Source organism: Ictidomys tridecemlineatus, chromosome 4 (genome assembly GCF_052094955.1).
Source record: "Ictidomys tridecemlineatus isolate mIctTri1 chromosome 4, mIctTri1.hap1, whole genome shotgun sequence".
Classification (NCBI taxonomy): Eukaryota; Metazoa; Chordata; class Mammalia; order Rodentia; family Sciuridae; genus Ictidomys; species Ictidomys tridecemlineatus.
The window spans coordinates 202,542,679-202,563,621 of record NC_135480.1 but is presented as its reverse complement, the minus strand read 5'-3'; the positions used below and the strand labels follow the sequence as shown (position 1 = coordinate 202,563,621).

At 44.0% G+C, this 20,943-nt stretch overlaps 1 protein-coding gene across 10 annotated transcripts in view; it reads right to left on the bottom strand.

Moving 5' to 3' along the window:
- Positions 1-20,943, bottom strand: part of Garnl3 (GTPase activating Rap/RanGAP domain like 3) — a 145,694-nt gene that overhangs the window by 28,943 nt on the left and 95,808 nt on the right. For 9 of the 10 annotated variants that reach the window (XR_013438305.1, XM_078048246.1, XM_078048247.1 and 6 more), the window contains 7 exons: positions 19,597-19,705; positions 17,393-17,438; positions 16,687-16,793; positions 10,594-10,709; positions 8,769-8,873; positions 7,543-7,617; positions 4,496-4,607 (listed from right to left, as the gene is read on the bottom strand). Coding sequence is in view for 9 of the 10 variants with exons in the window: in XM_078048246.1 (XP_077904372.1) it covers positions 4,496-4,607; positions 7,543-7,617; positions 8,769-8,873; positions 10,594-10,709; positions 16,687-16,793; positions 17,393-17,438; positions 19,597-19,705 (670 nt within the window). In the remaining variant the exon portion in view is untranslated. The remainder of the gene's footprint in view (positions 1-4,495; positions 4,608-7,542; positions 7,618-8,768; positions 8,874-10,593; positions 10,710-16,686; positions 16,794-17,392; positions 17,439-19,596; positions 19,706-20,943) is intronic. The other variant, XM_078048242.1, reaches the window with a different exon arrangement.

Genomic DNA, 20,943 nt, shown 5'->3' with positions numbered 1-20,943 from the left:
CTGGCTCCTGCAACTGGTTATCCAATCCCACAACCTGGTTACCAGCCCCTGCAACTGTCCTGTGCTTTGCAACCCATGACAAGTGCCTGCTGGGGAAGGGGCTTGGTTCTTTCTAGGTAAGCAGGAGCAGGCTTCTAGAGCTCTCACAAAGTCCATAGGGCAGGTGAACCCTGAGCACTGTGTTCTCAGCTCAGGTAGAAGCAATGATAAGCCCTTCCCCAAGGCATCCAGAACTCTAAGGGCATAGCAGCAAGGACTTGAAAACTATATTCTTTTCCTCAGTGATCATCAAAGAAAAATCTTTTATTGGAGTTGTATCAAAGGACTGAACACTCAAAGTAAAAAAAGAAAAAAAAAAGAAAAAGAAAAGGAATAAAAACATCCATTTCTCTTAAATGTTTTCTTATTTTCATGTACCATTTGAAAGTACATCATATCTTAGATCATTTTGTATATTTCTCAAGAAAGCAAAATTAAATTTTCCTTTTTGTATTTAAAATGGATACAGATATATCCACCCTATCCTAGCATGCCACGGGTCTGCATCAACAGTAGTTTGCTTATAAATTTTCAATATTTTTCTATACAGAAAACTGAAATCTCCTTTTTAGATAAAAATAATAGAAAAGTATCAACTAAGTTGTGCAAATAATAGGAAAAACTAATATAAGTATAAATGCTCAGAAAGATTTAAGGTCTAACTGGATTAAAAATGTTGCAATTACTCACAGGATTTGTTTTTAAGGTTACTTACTGGGAACTTAATGGCTAATAATTACTTTGTCTCTGGGGGACCCTAGTACACAGGGGACTAAAGAATGACTTAGGGTGTTCCATAAGCCAGAGTGCCAAGCAGAGGTGAACAGGAAGAGTGTAGTCATTTTAGGCAGAGGTGCCCAGCTCGTTCTTCATCTGTATTTGTCTTTAAGGGCTCTGCTGTGGGTTTGGGTTGGTTTGCTTCATTATAATTTAGGTGCAAGGGGCCCTAAGGATCTTGCCTCTTTCAGAAATCCAAGTGTAGCTGGGAGTTATCCTTCCCTGAATGAGATGAAAGAAGGAGCAGGACTGATAACCACCCCAGGTATTAGGTAGTATGGAGGGGGTTTTCTGCTTCTGCAGGCCTGGGAGGTTCTGATTTGTCACAGCATAGAGACTGCTAAACTCATATTAGGCATATGGCCTGTCTCTAGTTCCCCTCAATCACACAGGGCTTTCCTCCAGTTCCTCTTTAATTCCTGGGGTAGATGTAAATTTTATGACAGTTCAGCAGCCACTTTCCTTCCTCCTCTACGCCAGGCCTCCACAAAAAGGAATCGATTCTTAGGGTCTTTGTAGTGCTACCAGTCACACTTAATTACTCAGAACATGAGATGATCACTAAAGGAGCTACCACCATATTTGGCTAAATAACTAGAATTATTTCATTTTGCGGGATAACTGCAGCATCAGCAAGGGCAGATCACACATTCTAACTGCTTACTACTTGCTAGACCCTCATGCTTGGAGTTTTGCCTGTTATTTAATTGAAATGTTCCCGTGACCTCATTAGGTGTGGACTTGTAAAATTCGCACTTAACAAATGAGGAACCTGAGGCTCAGAGATGTTGAGAATGTGTCCTCTCTTTAACATGTGGAGCCATGAGTGATGACAGAACTTCATTTTACATTGAAAACAGGTCCACTGCCCGCTGCATGCCAAGCTGCACACAGAGCAGGTGAGCATTTATTTCCCATCAACCAGTCTCAGAGGGCTGAACAGGTTTATACACAGCACAGGAAGGCAGAGCAGTGAGGACAGAAGAAAGGAACAGGTGGGTTTAATGGCTGCCAGATAATTTTTTCCTTCCTGTAATCTCTGTATGAAGAAACAATCTTTCAGAGTCAGCTTTTCTATTACTGTAAAACCCAAATGCATGGCAATAGCATATTTATTCAGTACTCAGGTCCTTTCAAAATAGGTTTTGCTATACTAGAGTGCAAGGGACCTTAATTTTTAACAATGACCTTGACAGGAGCATACTCTCAAGGGGTAAATCTAATGAAATTAAGCAAAGGCTAATGGGATATTGTGGAACTCAGACTTAAACGAAATGGACTGATTCACTCAGAGATGACTCATAATATGATTAAGTGTAGACCGAAGAAGATAAACAAAGAAATTGGAGAATTATGGCACAGTAAGGAGTACTCAGCAAGCCTCAGGGTTATTCTCCTTTTTAGCAAAAACAAACAGGGAAGAACTACTGCATAATCAGGACTTGAGAAACATGATCTGTGTAATAAATCTAAGCTGGTGGTGGATGTTTATAGCCACCACCAGATGAAGATGAACGACTTCTTCCAGGTTTGGTAGAATTTCCTAGAAAATCACAATAGTCATTATGCCTGATACCACTGTCAAATTTTAAATCCATAACTATGAAAATTTCAGAAAGGGTTTTGGTAATCTCAATTTGGATTTTACATTTCTAAAAAATAGAATTTCTTCTGATTTAGGTAAGCCTTATCAATATTCATAGTGAAATATGTGTTTCATTCCCAAAAAGGCAAACAGAGGACCTAATGCTCTTTTAATCATAAAGTTTTTAAAAAAAATATTTATTTTTTAGGTGTAGATGGACACAACACAATGCCTTTACTTTTATGTGGTACGGAGGATCAAACCCATGTCCCTCCTGTGCTAGGCGAGTGCACTATCGCTGAGCCATAATCCCAGTCCCTAATCACAAAAGTTTTAATACTTATTTGACCAGGACTATGTTTTCGGAAATCTGTGTTAAGGTAGAGATGAAAACATCAGTGGTGTTTAATTTAGTATTAATGGAATGCAGTTAGTGGAAAGAACACTGGATTAGGATCACATTTGAGTTCTGGTTCCAGATGTGCCACCCACCAGCCAGCTGTGTGATCTTAGACAAATCTCATTTCTTCATCTACAAAACAGACTGAAATGAGCCTTTAAGGCCATTTTTTTTTAAATAAAAAAATTTTAGTTGTACTTTTGGCAAAATCTAAGGATTTTTGTTAACTTTAAGCAAATTCCTAAGAACATAGTAAAAATTACAGCTGTCATTTAGTAAACTGCTACTAACTTGTGCCTGACACACTTTAAACACTTAACAAAGGTTTAACCTACAGCCCTTACAATCCTCTCCTTGCAGTTATAATCATCATCCCCAAAGAATGTCATCAGTTTTCATTATTATAAACAATTTTTCAGCCTCTTTAAAAAAACTACCCCCCACTTAGAGAAACTCAAGGCTCAGAGAGGTTAATTTCCTTTTCTTACTTTTTTTCCTTTTTTTTTTTTTTCAGTGCTAGGGATCATACCCAGGGCCCTGCTTGTGTTAGGCAAGCACTCCCTAACCCCAGCCCTGGATTCTCTCCAAGATCACAAAGTTTCTAAATTAAGGATTTAAAATCTGAATAGATGAATTTAAAATGAGCTGCCTTTTATTAAATCTGTTGTAGATATGATTAGATTACGGGCACACGATTAAGACACACAGCGGAAGTATCAGGACAAGAAGCCCCGTAAGCACTGCCTCTCTTTAGCTGCGCTCCAGCAGGGGCCGGCACAGAGCAGGTACTTCATGTGCTGAGCAAGGGTCTGAAGGAGGGAGTAAAGTTCCTGTCAAAGGACAGCAGGATGCTATGCTCTTAGGCCATCACGTGAATCTCATAGTGGTGGCTTTCAGGTTCTCATAAAATGGTAACCTGAGATTCGACAGTAGCTTCTGTGCAGTCTGAGGTGCTGTCTCTGTGTCTATGGCTGTCACTGAAGCCCCAGGAGGTGACCTGTTGCCAGAGTTTCGCTCTTTTTGTCATTCATTAGGAGTCTGGAATAATCGAAACAGGCCTGTTGTTGGAAGGGGCCACACTGTCCTAGTGTCCACATCCCCCTCTGTCGGAAATCTCCCCTCCTGCTCCCCAGCACCCTAGCCCAGGGCAAGCTCCAGGTGGCTGGTCTGTTTCAGGGTGCTCTCTTCCCAGTTTGATTTTCTATTGAGTTGAAATCTGCCTCCCTGTCAAAATATTTGTTTCTCTATCCATCAAAAATGGTTTATATAAGAATCTTACCATTTCTTTTGGACACCAAGTATTTTTTGAATTAGAAACTTAAAAAAAAAAAAAAGGCTTTGCAAGAATAAGTTCCTGAGAGAGTGGCTCTATATTTTCTGATTTAAGATAAAATGCTGGGACCAGGATAATTATTGGCTGTATCGGAGATTCTTACATTTAATATCCATGGACTAATGAGAGATATGGGAAGGAACCTAAGGCTCACTCACCCTCCAGCATGCCTGGTTCAGGATATACACCCTCTGCTTGCCTTGAAAACAAGGTATTAATTTTATAAGAAAATCAGACTTTGCTATCACCCCGGTGGACCATGCATTCAATGGGCTAAAGAGAGTTGATTGGGAGTCACCCATCTTAGAAGTACTACGAGTCCCACAAATAAAGACGTTTGTAGAAGCAGCTACTCACTAACCATCCACTAGCAAGACGCCAGCGTCAGTGGAAACCAGCAAGGCCTGGCCCCAGGGATCTGCGCACACAGCTTCGTGAGGGAAATTACTGCAGAAACACTGGGGCTCCCAAGGCTGCGAGGCAACACAAGCATCGGAAAATGAGTGCACCAGGAAAATACATGGCAGCCCCCAGGTGGAAAGGACAGAGAGCAGACGCCTGAAACAGCAACACAGATGTGCCATGGGAGTGGTCACGCCAAACCCTGGTTGCTCTGGGGTCTGGACTCAGTCATCTTCCTCAGGAGGAAGATCTCCTTTCAAATCCATATGCAGTGGGAAAGCAGTGAATCCACATTTCTGGCGTCATGACCTTTCCGTGTGATAATGACATTTCTGGGACAATCAAAACATTGGTAATATCTCAGTAAATGGTTTTCTTTAACACCTGGAGGTTGGGCCAATTGGCACTTTTTTCTTTTTCTTTCTTTTTTTTTAAGAGATTAACATTAGTTCATCATAAAAGCAGGTACCACATAACTTCAAAATTGTGATTCCTGTGTTGCTGATTCAGTAAAATCATTCAATCATGCATAATGCAAGAATTGATATTATCTTAATATGAAAATGCTTATTGATCAATAAGGCTACAAAATCTTAAAGAAAAATATAATAATAATCTGTTGCCAACAAAATGACTCCTGTTCCCCCATGTGACCTGTTCAAACAATATGAATTTTTCTTTGAATCTTAGTTTTATTTTCATTTTAGGCATAAGGAATTATTATTCTCAGTTAGACATAAGGGCCCGGTGTGGTCCACCTGTGTGTGCACACACAGTTGTGCCTGTAAGTACCCAGTGAAGCCATGCTCGCACCCTGAGAGTAGAAGAAAGGCTCTCTGGACCACCTTTAGAGTCCTGGGCACTGAGGGTGGACATTGTGTCTTATTTCTAGCTCAGAAGAGAAAAACATGCTTCCCCTTTAAGAAACCCACAGCATTGAAAAAGAATATCCTAACTGCTAAGATAGACCTGCATTGTTCCAAAAAGATTGCCTAAAGAATGTGAAAACATTTTATAACCTGAAGAAGGGCTACACAAGAGCATATCACTAATTGAAGTAGCATTTCCCCAAGAGGAGTTCTGGCAATTCTGAGCTTGACACTTGTAGCAAGAGGACATGAAAAAGCAAAGCCAATACAAATGTCATCCAGGAGACAGACACAGAAACCAGTGCATGAGATAACACTGAGAAAGAACAACCAAGTCTTTGTTTTCGGACCAAAGGACACAAGTTGGGGATACTCAAGGAGAAAGGGGTTTTCACCCTAGGATCCGGGGACCCTAGAGGAACCATGGGGACTGAAGGAGATCTGTAAAACCCCAGAACTTACATCTAAAATGTTCTGAATGTGCCACTGACATTTCAGTGTATGTGGTTGTCCATGGTGAGCATGTGTTCTCAGAGTGCCAGTGATCAGGAGATCTCAGGAATCACTCTCAAGGCATGGAGTGTCAGTGATTGACTCAGATTCAGCCTCACAGAGGCTCTGATCTGAGTATGGGCAGTGTTTGCCCATGCCCCAGACCCCTTCTCCCAGGCGAGAGGCTTGTGCAGATTTTGTGGAGTGGGAATGTGGCCCAAGTGCAGGACTTCTGGGGGGCTCCTCTGAGAATACCAACACAGATCACGAAACAGTGGATGCCCAGGACATTGACAAAGCCCAGTTATTTGGAAACAGATGGCTCTATGGAACAGCACGAGGGACTGTGGCTTCTGCAGTGCCAAGTGACAAAGTTAGTGGGGTCCTCTAGAGCAGTGCTTCTCCAAGATGGCCCGTGGCAGGTTATAAGCCAACCGTAACAAGGAGGTTGCTCTTTGTTGTTCACTAGTGAACAAGTTATGGGACAACAGACCTTTTTTTAAAAAAATATTTTAGTTGCTGATGAACTTTTATTTTATTCATTTATTTATATGTGATGCTGAAAATTGAACCCAGTGCCTCACACATGCAATGTGAGCACTCTACCACTGAGCCACAATCCCAGTCCTATATCTAAGAACTCCTTAAGTATGTTATTGAATTTTCCTGTAATTTGGTATTTACAAAGTGCTTGAAAACACTGTTCTATTCTATACAGAAAGAGACAGTGGAACTTTCTGCTCCTTGGGAAAGAATGCTTTGCCATGTATATTGTCTGAAGTTGTTAGTGGTTTTTGGGCATCCACTGCATTTGAGCTCATCATTTTTCTAAAGCAAACTTTAAAGTATACAGGCTCAGATCATCTGTGTCTTTATCACCTACATAAATATCTCCTTAATTCTTTTGCTTTTATAACGAATGCTTCTCTAGTGATGTACCATGTGACACTGTTCCATTTAACTAACTTACTTATTCAGAGTGTAATTAAGAACCTAGCGTATTGTTTTACAGTACAAAAGCATGGATGTGGTAAGCGCACCCTGCAATTTGTTTTTCTTTTTTTCCTGTTCTATTTTTATCACTTAGTTTTTCCCCAGGGAAAGTGAAAATAGAAAGTCAATAGACCACAGGGGTTTCTGGCTGGTGAACCATAGATTAAACAGGGGTTTCCACCTGCTCCTCTGCGTAGCAGCCTCACCATACCCTGGGAACTAGTTAGAAATGTAACCCTTTGGCCTCTCCCAGACCTAATGGGTCAGGAACTGGGGGTGATTCATACACACACACCAGCACTGGGGAAACCCTACTCCGGGGCCTCTCTGTTTAGAGGGGGCTGTGCTCATAAGAGATGTCCACTCTTGGCCCAGTCCAGGTCTACTGCATCAGGACCTGCAGTTGGTTAGGATGGCCAGGTGTCACACATGCACAACAAGCTGGAGGAGCACTGCAGGACTGGCCTGGCTGACTGCAAGAGTCCACAGTGGAAACCCAGAGGTGCTGCCTGAATAATCTGGGCTTTCTCTGGGACTGGGTAGGAGCAGAGCTCTTCTTTCTTCCACCCCAAGGCCTTTTCCCAAGAGTCTCAATAACTTTACTGAGGACAAAGAAAATTCACAGTTTAAGTTGAAAGTATCAGCAACTCACCTCTTTTTTACAGATCCCTGAAGTGGCCAAGCTTGATGGGGCATCCCCTCTCACAATGGACTTCAGTTTTAGAGCCTTATGGGACAGAGATCTCTTTTAAGTTTGTTATCAGGCAGCAAAAGAAAAGCAGGATAAATAATTGAGATTTGAAAATAATGTGATATTTTAATAAGTGGGAGTGACTACAGGTTCATCTACTGACTCATCCCTGATGATAAAGAATGAAGCTAGTGGGACAGGGTGAAGCCCCAGTCACAATGACCTGGCCCAGATCATTTCAGTTTGTTCATCTCTAAGAACTGTGATTTCTGAGCCAGGTGTGATAGCGCATGCCTGTAATCCCAGCAGCTCTGGAGGTTGAGGCAGGAGGACTGCAAGTTCAAAGCCAGCCTCAGCAACTTAGTAAGGTCCTGTCTCAAAATAAAAAAGGGCAGGGGATGTGGCTCAGTGGTTAAGTGCTCTTGGGTTCAATCCCCAGGACACAAAACACACACACAAAACCCCCCAAAACCCCCTGTGCTTTCTAAACTGTGAGCATTGAAAATACAGATTCCCAGGTTCCTTTTCAAACCTGATGGCTCAGAATCCCTGAAAGGAAAGGCAGGCATCTTTAAACAAGGACTGATGCACCTGTCTTGGAAAAAGGGATCTCTCCTCCAAGATCCTTGACTGTGGGTCTCCTTCACCCCCACCCCCTCGGCTTGTGCCCTACTGCCTGTCAAACCTTATCTTAGCTGGCAGTCCCCCTGCCCCTGTTTCCCTGCTGGGATAGGGGATCTGGGAGGAAGCTTGGAGCTGAAGAGCGCTAGTATCACATGGGACTGAGGCAGAGGCAGCATGAGTTCCTCCAAGGCCTGGGACACGGGACAGTGTGACAGTGGCTTCATGGAAACAGAGTGGACATTCAGGCTTCCTGTGAGCAGAACTGCCACTCTGTGCTTCCTCTTGCCATGGGTGGGTCAAGGTACTTTTTTCAAATTGGCTCCCTACTCTTCAGAAAATTCCTAGGAAGCAGGCAAGTGGTCCTGCTCCCTTGAAAGGAGTGCTGTCCTCTCACTGATACCTACAGGGAACTATAGCTGTACACTCAAAAATCTCACTCATGGCTCCCATGGCAATCCTAAGAGAGATCACAGAGCTGTGGCGATGGCAGGCAACATAAATGCTTCTGCACGTGGGCGTCTGCTTTGGATGTCTTGCAGAAGAGGTCTCAGAGTAAAACCCACCTGCCCTATTCGGACAAACTCTGCCTGGCGGGCCTCCTCTTTCTTCCGGGCTGACTTGGGCGATTCAGGTAAGACATCACTGAAAGACCGTCTGTTAAGCATGTTCTGGAAAAACAAACAAACAAAATAAGCTGTGAATTCCACAAGCAGTGGTCAAGTCCCACCCTCTGGCTTCTCTTAATGCACAGACCTGTTGTCCAGATGGTTCTATTTCTACCCTCTGTATTTATGTATTCATTCAACAAGCAATTATGGAGCACCTGTGTGCCAGGTCTGTGTCAGACTTGGGGATGAAGTGTCCACAGGTAGGAGCCCCCACTGCATAATGGCTGAGGATGTGGCCTTTGAGACCAGGCAAACCAGAGGCCCCTTGCTCACTGACTTATTAACAGTGTGACTTGGGCCACACGCTGCACAGCTCCAGGATGCTGTTCCATAGAGTGGTGCCTCAGGAACTCAACACTGAATTCTACAGGACACTACCATGGAACTACACCTCCGAGGCCCCATGGGCATGTAGGGCAAGTGGTCAGTCTTGAGTCTGTGTAGTTGACACCTGTCTCCCAGGTGTGTTATGAGGATTAAATGAGATGGTACATGTAAGGTGCTTAGCACAGCTCCTGGTGCATACTAGGCCAATGCTACAGTCCCCTCTAGACCATGATGAGAGAACTGGGTACCCTCATCCACTCAGCAAGCACTGACTGAATGCCTACGCCTCTGCCAGACTTGAAGGATGTGGTAGACACTGTCTCTGTCCTTGTGGAGCACAGAGGCGAGTAGGGGTGAAAGCTACTAGCTAATGACATGGTTAGCACAGGTGACCACTGCTATGCAAGGTGAATCTCTGGGACACAGCAGAACATTTTATAGGACTGGCTAAGGGGACTGGCTTCTACTGGAGGGTTGGGGATGCCTGCCAAGGTGGCAATACCTCAGCTGAGACCTGAGGGGCATCGTTACTCATTGATACCTTCCTTGTCCTTAGGAGGGAAAGGAATTGATAGATTATCAAGCCAGCCCTTCAGGGTCCTGGTTTCAGACAGGCCGTCTCCCTGAGAACTGTTACAGAGTACCAGCCAAGAAGATGGCAAGGGTACTGTAAAAGGATAGTGGTCACATCAGTTCCTTCTGATATCCTACACTTCAACTGGGTGAGAGCCTTTATTTTACCTACATCATCAGGAATAATTATTTCTATAGGAGTTCACGAATGAACACACAGATTCTAAGGGAATTCCCCTACTTATCCTGTGTTTTCTTATTAAATAGGGAAATGTTTTAAACAGTGATGATGTTATTCTGCACTAATGAGTCTGACCCCGGTGAGCTCACATGTGCCCCCGAGGAAGGGCTGGATCTCATCAGTGTGGACATACCATGGGCTAGGAAATATCTGGCACTACGGGGGTTTTTCAGGAAATGAAAATGCTAGTTTCAGTGCTGATTATGGAGCAAGCCAAGAAATCTTAGAAAAGTACTCCATTTCTCCCTTCCATCCCCATTTTTGCCCAATTGTCGGCTGCATGGCATAGAAAACACTGAGCAGTTTACCAAGGACAGCACTCCAAAAAGCACTCTCCAGTGCCCCAGATGTTGCTGACTGACATTCACAACTACCCCTGCTTGCACTCTGATTTCCACAGGCCTCAGCTTTGTGAAAATGCCTTCTCATGTGGGCACTCGACACCCCACTTGTTGTGTCAGCTGCAGTGGCTGCGGACAGGATCAAGGCGACACCTGTGCTTTAACCAGGGCCACATTGCTAGGACTATGATCTCAGCTCACACCCCACAGGAGGGAAGGAAGACCGCGGGCCAAGTACCTTATGCAAATCTGGCATCAGGTCCTGGTGTAAAGATCGAATCAACATGTCCAGAGTGCGCCGACGTTTCTGGGCAAAGGTTGGGGTTTCCAAGGTGGCTTTTTCGCCGTTAATTACTATGACAAAGAGTAAAAAGGGGATTGCAAATATCAGTAGCCACTGAAGAAAGTTATTCTCAAGAAGACCCTTCATAGTGAATATCACCTACCTTCCCAGTACTGGTATTACCATTAATGTGACTGTCCCTTCATGGAAGAATGCTAAAAACCCTCTAAATGTCTCTGTGCCGAGACATGCAGAGTCCATAGGCATGTCAAGCTTGGCTTTCTTGTAGGACTTCAAGCTTTTACCTAAATACCTTTTTAACCAAATACCCATCAACCCACCATGCATCTACCCACCCATCCAACACAAGGGGCCAAACCACCAGATGTCATTCCAACAAAATGCAGCAAATATATAACAATTGTCAACAGAATACTGGGATTCTTAGCCTAATGGAAGTTTTTTTCTGGAAAGAAGTAGGGTTTTAGTGAATTACAGACACTAAAAGCCAATAAAGTAGAAAGTGCAGCCATGTATTAGCACAGAACAGGAAGTATGAGTTCAGGAGTCTGAAGTCAAAGCAGTTTTGGGTATGGGTCCTGGCTCTGCTACTAGCTGTGCATTCTCTCTCTCTTTTCTAGTACTTGGGACTAAACCCACAGCCCTGTGCATGCTAGGAAATCACTTTATCACTTAGTTGCATTCCCAGCCCTCTTTAAAATTTTATTTTAAGACAAGGTCTCGCTAAATTTTCCAGGCTTGCTTTGAATTTACTATCCTCCTGCCTCAGCCTCCAGAACAGCTGGGATCACAGGTGTGCACCACTATACCCAGCCTGGCTGTATATTCTTAAGCAAAATTTTGAGCTTCTTGGGGCATATATATATATATATATATATATATATATATATATATTAAATACCTAATACAATAAGTATAGACATATTTTTATGGGTTGTTGCCATTTAAAAGAAATAACACATATAAAGAGTTAGTACAGGTTTAGGCAAATTAAACTGAATAAATACTAACTATTAGTTGTCTCATACAGGAGGGTCAAAGGAAGGTCAGTGCTTATAGATTGAAAAATGGAACTCTGGGGACACCTATATAGGATCTGTATGCTGGGGACAAACTGAGCTTATGTGGGGCAAGAATCAATCAATCTCTCTCTCTCTCTCTCTCTCTCTCTCTCTCTCTCTCTCTCTCTCTCTCTCTCTCACCAGGGATTGAACCCAAGGGCACTTATCCATGAGCCACATCTCCAACCCTTTTTATATTTATTTAATTTGAGACAGGGTCTCACTAAGTTGCTTAGGATCTCACTGAGTTGCTGAGGCTAGCTTTGAACTTGTGATCCTCCTGCCTCAGCCTCCTGAGCCACTGGTATTATAGGAGTATGCCACTGTACCAGGCAACATATTTCTTAAGAAATTTAAATTATGTGTGTAGCTATTATTTTCACTAATTAGGTGACTGGGGATTTTTTTCCTTCCTATTACCTTAGAAAAATCCATGATTTGTTTTAATAGACTAAGAGAAAAACCAGGATTTTTGTTGAAATTCCACTTCCCATTACACAGGCATTTTTCTACCTGGCCTACTTCCTTCCTCTTGCTAAATCCTCTTTAGAATTCAAAGTGCCTTCTGATTCTAGGGCTTCTCCTATTCGGTTAGTTCACTGAGTCCTCCTGGTATTCCTGGCCCCAGGTTCTGTCCCTGCAATGTGCCCTCTCCACCACCTACAGCTTCTTTGTTCTCTTCCTATCTACCTTCCATATGTTTAATGTCAGATCTGTGGAACCTCTCATTTCATTTCCCTCCAAGTTTCTGAGGAGCCAATGAGTCACTGCTGATTGGCTCTATTTAAATGGCTGGATTCAGGGATGCCCTCTGTCACCACTTCTATTTAACATAGTTCTTGAAACTCTAGCCAGAGCAATCAAACAGATGAAAGAAATTAAAGGGATATGGATAGGAAAAGAAAAACTCAAATTATCACTATTTGCAGATAATATGGTTCTATAACTAGAAGATCAAAACATTCCACCAGAAGTGTCCTAGAACTAATACATAAATTCAGCAAAGTAGCTGGATATAAAATCAACATCCGTAAGTCAAAGGCATTTCTGTACATCAGTGACCAATCTGCTGAAAGTGAAACTTGGAAAATCACCCCATTTATAATAGCCTCAAAAAAAATACTTGGGAATAAATTTAATGAAAGAGGTGAAGGACCTCTACAACAAAAACTATAACATGCTAAAGAAAGAAATTAAAGAAGACCTTAAGATGGAAAGATATACCTTGTTCTTAATAGGCAGGATTAATATTGTCAAAATGACCATACTTCCAAAAGCTCTATTCAGGGGGCTGGGGTTGTGACTCAGTGGTAGAGTGCTCGCCTTGCACGTGTGAGACCCTGGGTTTGATCCTCAGCACCACATAAAAATAAACAAAATAAAGATATTGTGCCCATGTATAAGTAAAAAAAAAAAAGCACCATACAGATTCAATGCAATTCCAATCAAAATCCCAAATGGCATTCCTTATAGAAATAGAAAAAGCAATCATGAAATTCATCTGTAAAAATAAGAGACCTGTAGTAGCCAAAGCAATCCTTAGCAAGAAGAGTGAAACTAATGGCATTACTATTCCAGACCTAAAACTATACTACAGAGCAATAGTAACAAAAATAGCATGGTATCAGCACCAAATAGACCTATATAGACCAATGATACAGAATAGAGGACACAAAGTCTAACCCAAACAACTTCAGTTATCTTATATTAGACAAGGGCGCCAAAAACCTACATTGGAGAAAAGATAGCCTCTTCAACGAATGGAGCTGGGAAAACTGGAAATCCACATGTAACAAAATGAAATTAAACTTTTATCTCTCACCATGCACAAAACTCAACTCAAAGTGGATCAGGGACCTAGGAATTAAACCAGAGACTTTGCTCCTAATGAAAGAAAAAGTAGGCCCAAATCTCCATCATGTTGGATTTAGGCCCCAACTTTCTTAATAAAACTCCTGTAGTGCAGGAACTAAAACCAAGAATCAATAAGTGGGATGGATTCAAACTAAAAAGCTTCTTCTCAGCAAAAGAAACAATCATTGAAGTGAATAGAGAGCCTATAGAATGGGAGCTGATCTTTACCACAAGCACGTCAGACATAAAGCACTAATCTCTAGGGTATATAAAGCACTCAAAACCTTAATACAAAAACAAAAACAAATAACCCAATCAATAATGGGCCAAGGAACTGAATAGATACTTTTCGGAAGCTGACATAGAACCAATCAACAAACATGAAAAAATGTTCAACATCTCTAGCAATTAGAGAAATACAAATAAAAACTACTCTAAGATTTCATCTCACTCCAGTCAGAATGGCAGCTATCAAGAATACAAACAATAATAAGTGTTGGCGAGGATGTGGGGAAAAAGGCACACTCATACATTGCTGGTGGGACTGCAAATTGGTTCAGCAATCTGGAAGCAGTATAGAGATTCCTTGGAAAACTGGGAATGGAGCCATCATTTGACCCAGCTATCCCACTCCTCAGTTTATACCCAAATGACTTAAAAACAGCATACTACAGGACACAGCCATATAAATATTTATAGCAGTACAATTCACAATAGCTAAATTATGGAACCAACCTAGAAGCCCTTCAGTAGATGAATGGATAGGGAAACTTTGGTATATGTACACAATGGAACATTACTCAGCATTAAAAGAGAATAGAATCATGGCATTTGAAGGTAAATGATGAAGCTGGAGAATAGAATGCTAAGTGAAGCAAGCCAATCCCAAAAAACTAAAGGCCAAATGTTTTCTTTGATATGAGGATGCTGACTCATAATGGCGATGGTGGGGGAGCATGGGAGGAATGGAGGAACTTTAGATAGGGCAAAGGGGAGGGAGGGGAAAGGAGAGGGCAAGAGGGTAGGAATGATGGTGGAATGAGTAGACATCATTACCCTAAGTACATGTATAAGATACGAATGGTGTGAAAATACTTTATGTATAATCAGTGTCTTAGAAAATCGTGCTCTATATGTGTAATATGAAATGAATTGCATTCTTCCATCATGTATAACAAATTGAATAAATTTAAAAAAAAGAAAAAAATGGCAGGATTCTACTTATGAGTTGGGTTCCAGTGTTGCTAAGCGACCCTCTAACTAATCTAGTGTTAAAGCACCACAAGCCCTGGTGGCCTCAGCCCTCTGCAGACACCCTGCCAGAGTGCTTACCTCCCGTGCCTAGGCTCCAGGGCTTGGTGCTGCAACGCCTGCTCCCTGTTGCTGGCTGTTTCTTGCTCTCATCTGATCCTTGGGCTTTGAACCATATGGACCCACAGTTTAAATCAGGCAGAATTTCAGATGTTTGGTTTGTTTTGAAAACTCAGAATATCTGGTAACACGGGCTCATGCTCCTGAAAGGCAGCAGCTGGCTGGAGCAGGGGGCGTTTCTCCAGTCTACAGGGGCTCCCAATGCTCCTCACTGTCCTCTGCTCTACCCCTCCCTCATTCATTTCCCTCCCCACCTCTCTAGGCATTTGAGTTTATGACCCCTGTTCCAGCATTCAAAGAAGGGGCACAGACACCGGAAAGGAAGAGATAGGACCATCATCTTTTTCAAGCGGTCTACAGTGGGGTTTTTTGTTGTTGTTGTTTCCAATGAGGGGGAGTTATTGCCCTTAGACCCTGGAGCAGGCTAAAGAATGAGCAATAACAATTCTGGGGCCAGCTGGGACCATGAAGGAGCCTGGCCAACATGTGCCTTACGTCTCTTATTCACCAGGGGAGAGGCTGGAAATCATGAGAGGATCTCTGCAAGGGGCTGGAGGGATTCTGGAAGGTAGAGTGGTTATCAATTGTTGGCTAAGATGGGGATGTTTCTGGTGCCTGGAGTTAAGTGACATTCATTCTTTTAAGTGCCAGCTACATGTGCAGACCAGGGAGCTTCTGGTGGCTACTAAGGGAAGATTCCTGTGCAAGGCCAAGAAGAATGAACTGGGGAGACAGGAAGTCAAAGGAGGGACAACTTATGTCTGGCTCTGGCCCTGGTCTGTGGGATCATTTTTGGTCAATTGTGTAGGAGGATTAAGGCAGGAAGAGGAGAAGCAATGTCCATGAAGGACTCTGAGACCTTGAACTCAATATTGCTCCTTGGGGCCAGTGAGATGGACACAGAAGAGGGCTCAGGAGCTTTTCCAAATGCTCCTATCTACACAGCAATAGTGACAGAATTAGGCAGACCATGTTTGTAGGTGGGCAGGGATGAGAGGCAGCCAGCAGAGCAGCTGCAGTGCCCAGCGTGCCTGGCAGAAGGCTAGAAGTGGCCTCTTCACAGGGCACAGACTGAGTGGTACTGCCAGGGCCCTGGGGCTTGCAAGCTGCACTTCCATGAAGAGGGTGCATGAGTAAGCCAAGAGACTTGTTTCTGATCACCAGAGACAATCCTCCCTGGCCTTCCAGAGAGGGTGACCAAGGGACACGCTGGGTGTAGGTATTTGCGTGGCAGAGCTCTGCAGTCTAGAGGATGGGGACTCACAGTGAGGCCCTGGGGTATCATCAGTGGAGCCAAGACACATGCACATGGGCTGGTGAGGGTTGGGGCGGGCAGAGCTGCACACCCCCTCACAGCCCACTTGTCTGTCTCACCCCCTACCCCTAATGTAATCACAGCCTCCTCCCCTCCCCTCCATCCCACTGTGACAAAGGCACAGACACACAGCAGAGGCTCCAGGGGATGCACCAGGACCCCAGGTGGACAGGTTAATTGGAGGCCCCTGGTGTTGTGTGGGGCAAGGGTGGTCAAACCACAAGGCATGCGGGCCGGGGTGGCTGTATATGAGGACCCAGGAGGAAACCTATACAACACTGCCAGAAACCAGATGTGTGCTGTGGAAGAATGAACGGAGCCCGGAGCCCAGAATACTTCAACAGGAGGTTTCTTTCCTGGGAGGATTTGGAGAGAGAGATTCTGATGCAGAACAAATTGCATAAACATTTCAAAAGAGAAACTTACGTTTCACTAGCAAAAAGTCCCTGAATTCCTGGTGATCTGTAAACACCGGTGGAGATGGCAAGGGTGGGCCAAAGAGTGGTACACTTTCTTCTGAAAATATTTTCAGCCTACAAAGAAAACATTCCAGAATTAGTTGGTTTTTCTTCAAAGATCACCACTATTTTGCCCTTCACTGTGTCCAGCAGCCTTGGCCATGGCCCTGCCCTCCTTTCCAGCTGAGTTGTTTTCAGGGCCATGGCCAAGACTTCCTGCATCCTCTGTGGTCTAACTCATCAGCTATGGATAAGGTCAGACTCCCCAGGAATAATGGCAGTGGTCACCTCTGTGTGCCCGCAGCTTACAGGTGGCACAGCTGGCCTTCTAATACGCAGCCCTGAGTCCGATTCTCCCTTGGCTGCCTGAGGTGGTTCCCTTCATTCTACAGAGGACTGAGGCTCTGATGAAATCAACCCTTTCACAAAGCCTCAGAGTTAACAAGTGACAAGGCTGAGATTCAAAACTAAATCTATTTGGTCGAAGTTCATACTCTTTTCACAACATGATAAATTTTAACTGTTAATTTTTGAGCACAGAAGGGTAAAGGAAGGAGACAGGAGCCTCTAAAAGAGGCTCAAAAAGAAACATGCACATCAAGAGTATCAATCAATGTCAAATTAACATGTAGACAGATAATCAGAGCAAGAAGTGAGATGAGGCTGTTACCCACCTGTAATTGTCATTTTGTTGGTCATACCTCACTAAGGCAAAGATATCTGTGGGGATGGTCAAGGAAATAATCAACAACCCTGGCGCTCGCAGTTGACAGCTTGTGCTGTGGAAAGTCCTTGTGCAAAAGGCTCTTGCCCAGCCCTTCTGTGGTTAGGGCTCCTAAGGTCCTCGGGTTAGGACACACCTGTGGCTTCTTTACAGGAGAGCCCCCTGCCTGGTCCAAGCATCTGTGTGTACCTCCACTGGGAAAGAGCTGCATCTCCAAAGCTGTCAGGAGAGCAATGTAAATAAAGATATGAAATGAAACAGCCAACCAAGCAGAGAGAGCAAACAAGACCCCAGCATGAAATTAGTCATATATTTCATCTCACTTGTTCGAGAGGAAAAGCAATTTAAATGTTTCCACTATACACCTTCCCTCTCTCTCTTGGCTTTGGTAGACAAAACAAGATAGAACAAGCCAATGTGGCTGGTGACAGCTTCTAAGCAGAGTCTCCTGAGCTTGAGCTGAAGCCTGCCAACCCCAGAATAGCACAACTGCTGGGGGTGGAGCTCTGCGCTGGAGTACTGGTTCCATCCCCAGCACTGAGAAAAAAAGAAGAGGGTGAATTGTACAGTGTGTGAATTACAGCTCCATGGAGCTCTTTTGAAAAATCAAAATAGCACAACCACATCTAGTGGCCTCCTCTATCCATGCTCCATTAGCTTCCCTCTCCTAGCTGGCCACAAAGCCACCAGGCCCTTGGCATTTCCCTTCCCTGGCTGGGTGGAATAGAATTTGCATTAACAACTCCTGCTGTCCTTTCCAGAAATGAACCTGCTAAGCCCTAAATCTAAAACTTACAAAGAAGGGAGAGTAAAAAAAATTGATTTAAAGCCACCTCACTCCCTATCCTGGGGTGCACCTGGGAAGTTTTCTGCTATGTCCAGGGACTTGATGCAGGAAGGAGGTGATATGAGTCCTAGTTCAGTGGTCAGGGGAGACAGTTTTAGCAAGCAGGGATGAGGATGGGGGAAATCCATAGTGCAGGTGGAGGCAAATACCTGTTTTCCTCTCTTCCTTCTTAGGAGAAGTCTGGAGGCTTCAACTTTAAACACTTATTAATGTGCTATATTTCAGGTTCTAAGGGATAAGGCAAAGCATAGAGATGTCTGAGTCCCAGAGTGCCTGTCTCCAGACATTTCTACTGGAGTCTTCAGGGAACATGAAAAACTAGATAGCATTTATCATGGAAATGCCTGTTGGTTGCCCTTTACTTACAACCTGTGGGTTTCACTGTCACAGCCTGTGGCCCAGAGCAAGTGGGCCATGATTAGTTATCATCTGGAATGGCTGAGTCCATGCTCCCTGCTGTCTGGCCAAGCTGGACTCAGACACTGCAGGGGACGTCAGTCTCATCAGAGGAATCTGCCAGCACTATGAGATGAACAGTAATTAGGGGAAGCAAATTAAAATATTATCAACTCACTTCTCAGATTTTAAGAGGTGGTAATGTGGCAGCTATGGTCAAACTCAGAATCAACCAGGCACAATGATCTTGGCTTTTTTTTTTTTAACTTACAAATTTGATACCTAAAGAAAAATTACTCAGATACCTAAAGAAAAATTCATTACCTATCATTCTTCTAATTCATTTATTACTTTGGGTGCAGGAAGTTTCCCTCAGAATTCAAGAATTCTCTGAGAGCTAATCTATCCATAAATTTAGTGGAGGCAAAGGAAGAGGCAAAACTTTGGAAAAAAAAACCCCAAACTGGGAGTCTCAGACCATAGCAATGAAAACATGTCACTGCCAGGTGCAATGGCACATGCCTGAAATCCAAGCAGCTCAGGAGGCTAAGGCAGAAGGATCACAAGTTCAAAGCCAGTCTCTGCAACTTAGTGAGGCCCTAAGCAACTTAGTGAGACCCTGTCTCAAAATAAAAAATAAAAAAGGAATGGGGAGCTGGGGATATAGGACAGTTGGTAGAGTGCTTGCCTCGCATGCACAAGGGCCTGGGTTCAATCTCCAGCACCACAAAAACAAAAACAAAAAAGGACTGGGGATGTGGCTTTGTGACTAAGCACCCCTGGGTTTAATCTCCAGTCCCCAAAAATAACCCCCTCAAAACAAAAAAATCATGTGAGTGATAACATTTGTGCAAAGGTCAATAACTTCCAGTGAGACTGATAAACCAGAGCAGTCAACAGGCCCAGGATACGTGTAAAGTGAGAGCGGATCATGGAAGGCTTGAAGGCGGCAGAAGATTCCTCTCCCTCCTGGAACACGATGGTGACAATATCGTTTCCAATGTGGCGTTTCCTTTCCACCTGCAGTGAGCACAAACAACATCACTGAGAAAGCTGCTCAAATATGGCAGAGCTGAAAAACAGGACGTTGTATAACAATCTACAGCAGCCAGCAGAGCCTGACCCTCAGCTGACCTTGACTGCTGCCTCCCATTTCCCTGCCCATCTCCTGACTCAGGTCTGTACTTCCTCTTGTCTACAAAAGCCTCCTCACCAGCCTCCTGGCCTCCACTCTCTCCTCACTCTTCTGCCCTATTAGGTTTATCTTTATTCATCTCCTGAGCTGGGCACTGAACAAGGGGGTGCATCAGAATCCCCAGGGGAGGAGCTCAAATGATAATATTATAAATGCCTTAGCTAGTTTTTCTTTCTCCCTATATCTCCAGTCCTCCTTAGCTAATTCTGAAGTACACACTTGGTGAGAACAATGGCCTACCAAATTTGACCTATCCAGAATGATCTCCTAGACCCATGGCTGACAAGATTTTTTTCTGTAAAGGGTCAGAATTTAATGTTTTCAGCTTCAAGGACCATGTGGTCCTTTCACAGCCAGGCAGCTCCTGTGGCAAAAGCTGTCACAGTGCACGAACGAGTGAGCGCAGCTGTCACCAATACTGCTGCATTCACCCCAACAGAGGCTACTGCTCACCTGTGCCCTAGCCTTTGCCTGTTTGGTCAATCACAATGCCTCCCCGTTCCTCTGGATCCCATGTGTCCTCAGTTCTGGGTTATGGGGGACTACAGATGGAAACTCATTCTTTCTCACGCCCCTTACCAAGAGGTGGTTCACCTTGAATATGGCTGGCTGCATAGTGCAGCAATGAATAAACTGTCACAAATGTAACCCTAAACTGGTGCCCAGTCCAGCCTCCAAGAGGAGAGTCTGTAACCTCAGTAACTTGGGAGTCTGAGGTAGGAGGATTGCAAATTCAAGGCCAGCCTGGGCAACTTGGTGAGAACCTGTCTCAAGATGCAAAACAAAAAGGGCTGGGATGCAGCTCAGGGGTACAGTGTCCCGGGGTTGAAAAAAAAAAAAAAAGGGCACCATAGTTTCTGCTGCCTCCTGTTGGAACATGGAACTTGTGTAGGGGGCCAGGAGGGCTGTGCCACCTGTCAGTAGTGAGCCCTGCTGCAGACAAGAGAGCGTCCCCCAAGAGGCCATGCAGAGGCGCCTGAGAGGCCCTGAGACTTCAAGGATGGGAGCAAGGACAGATTCCTAGCATTCCCATCCAGCCTCCAAATAACTCCAGCTCAGCTGC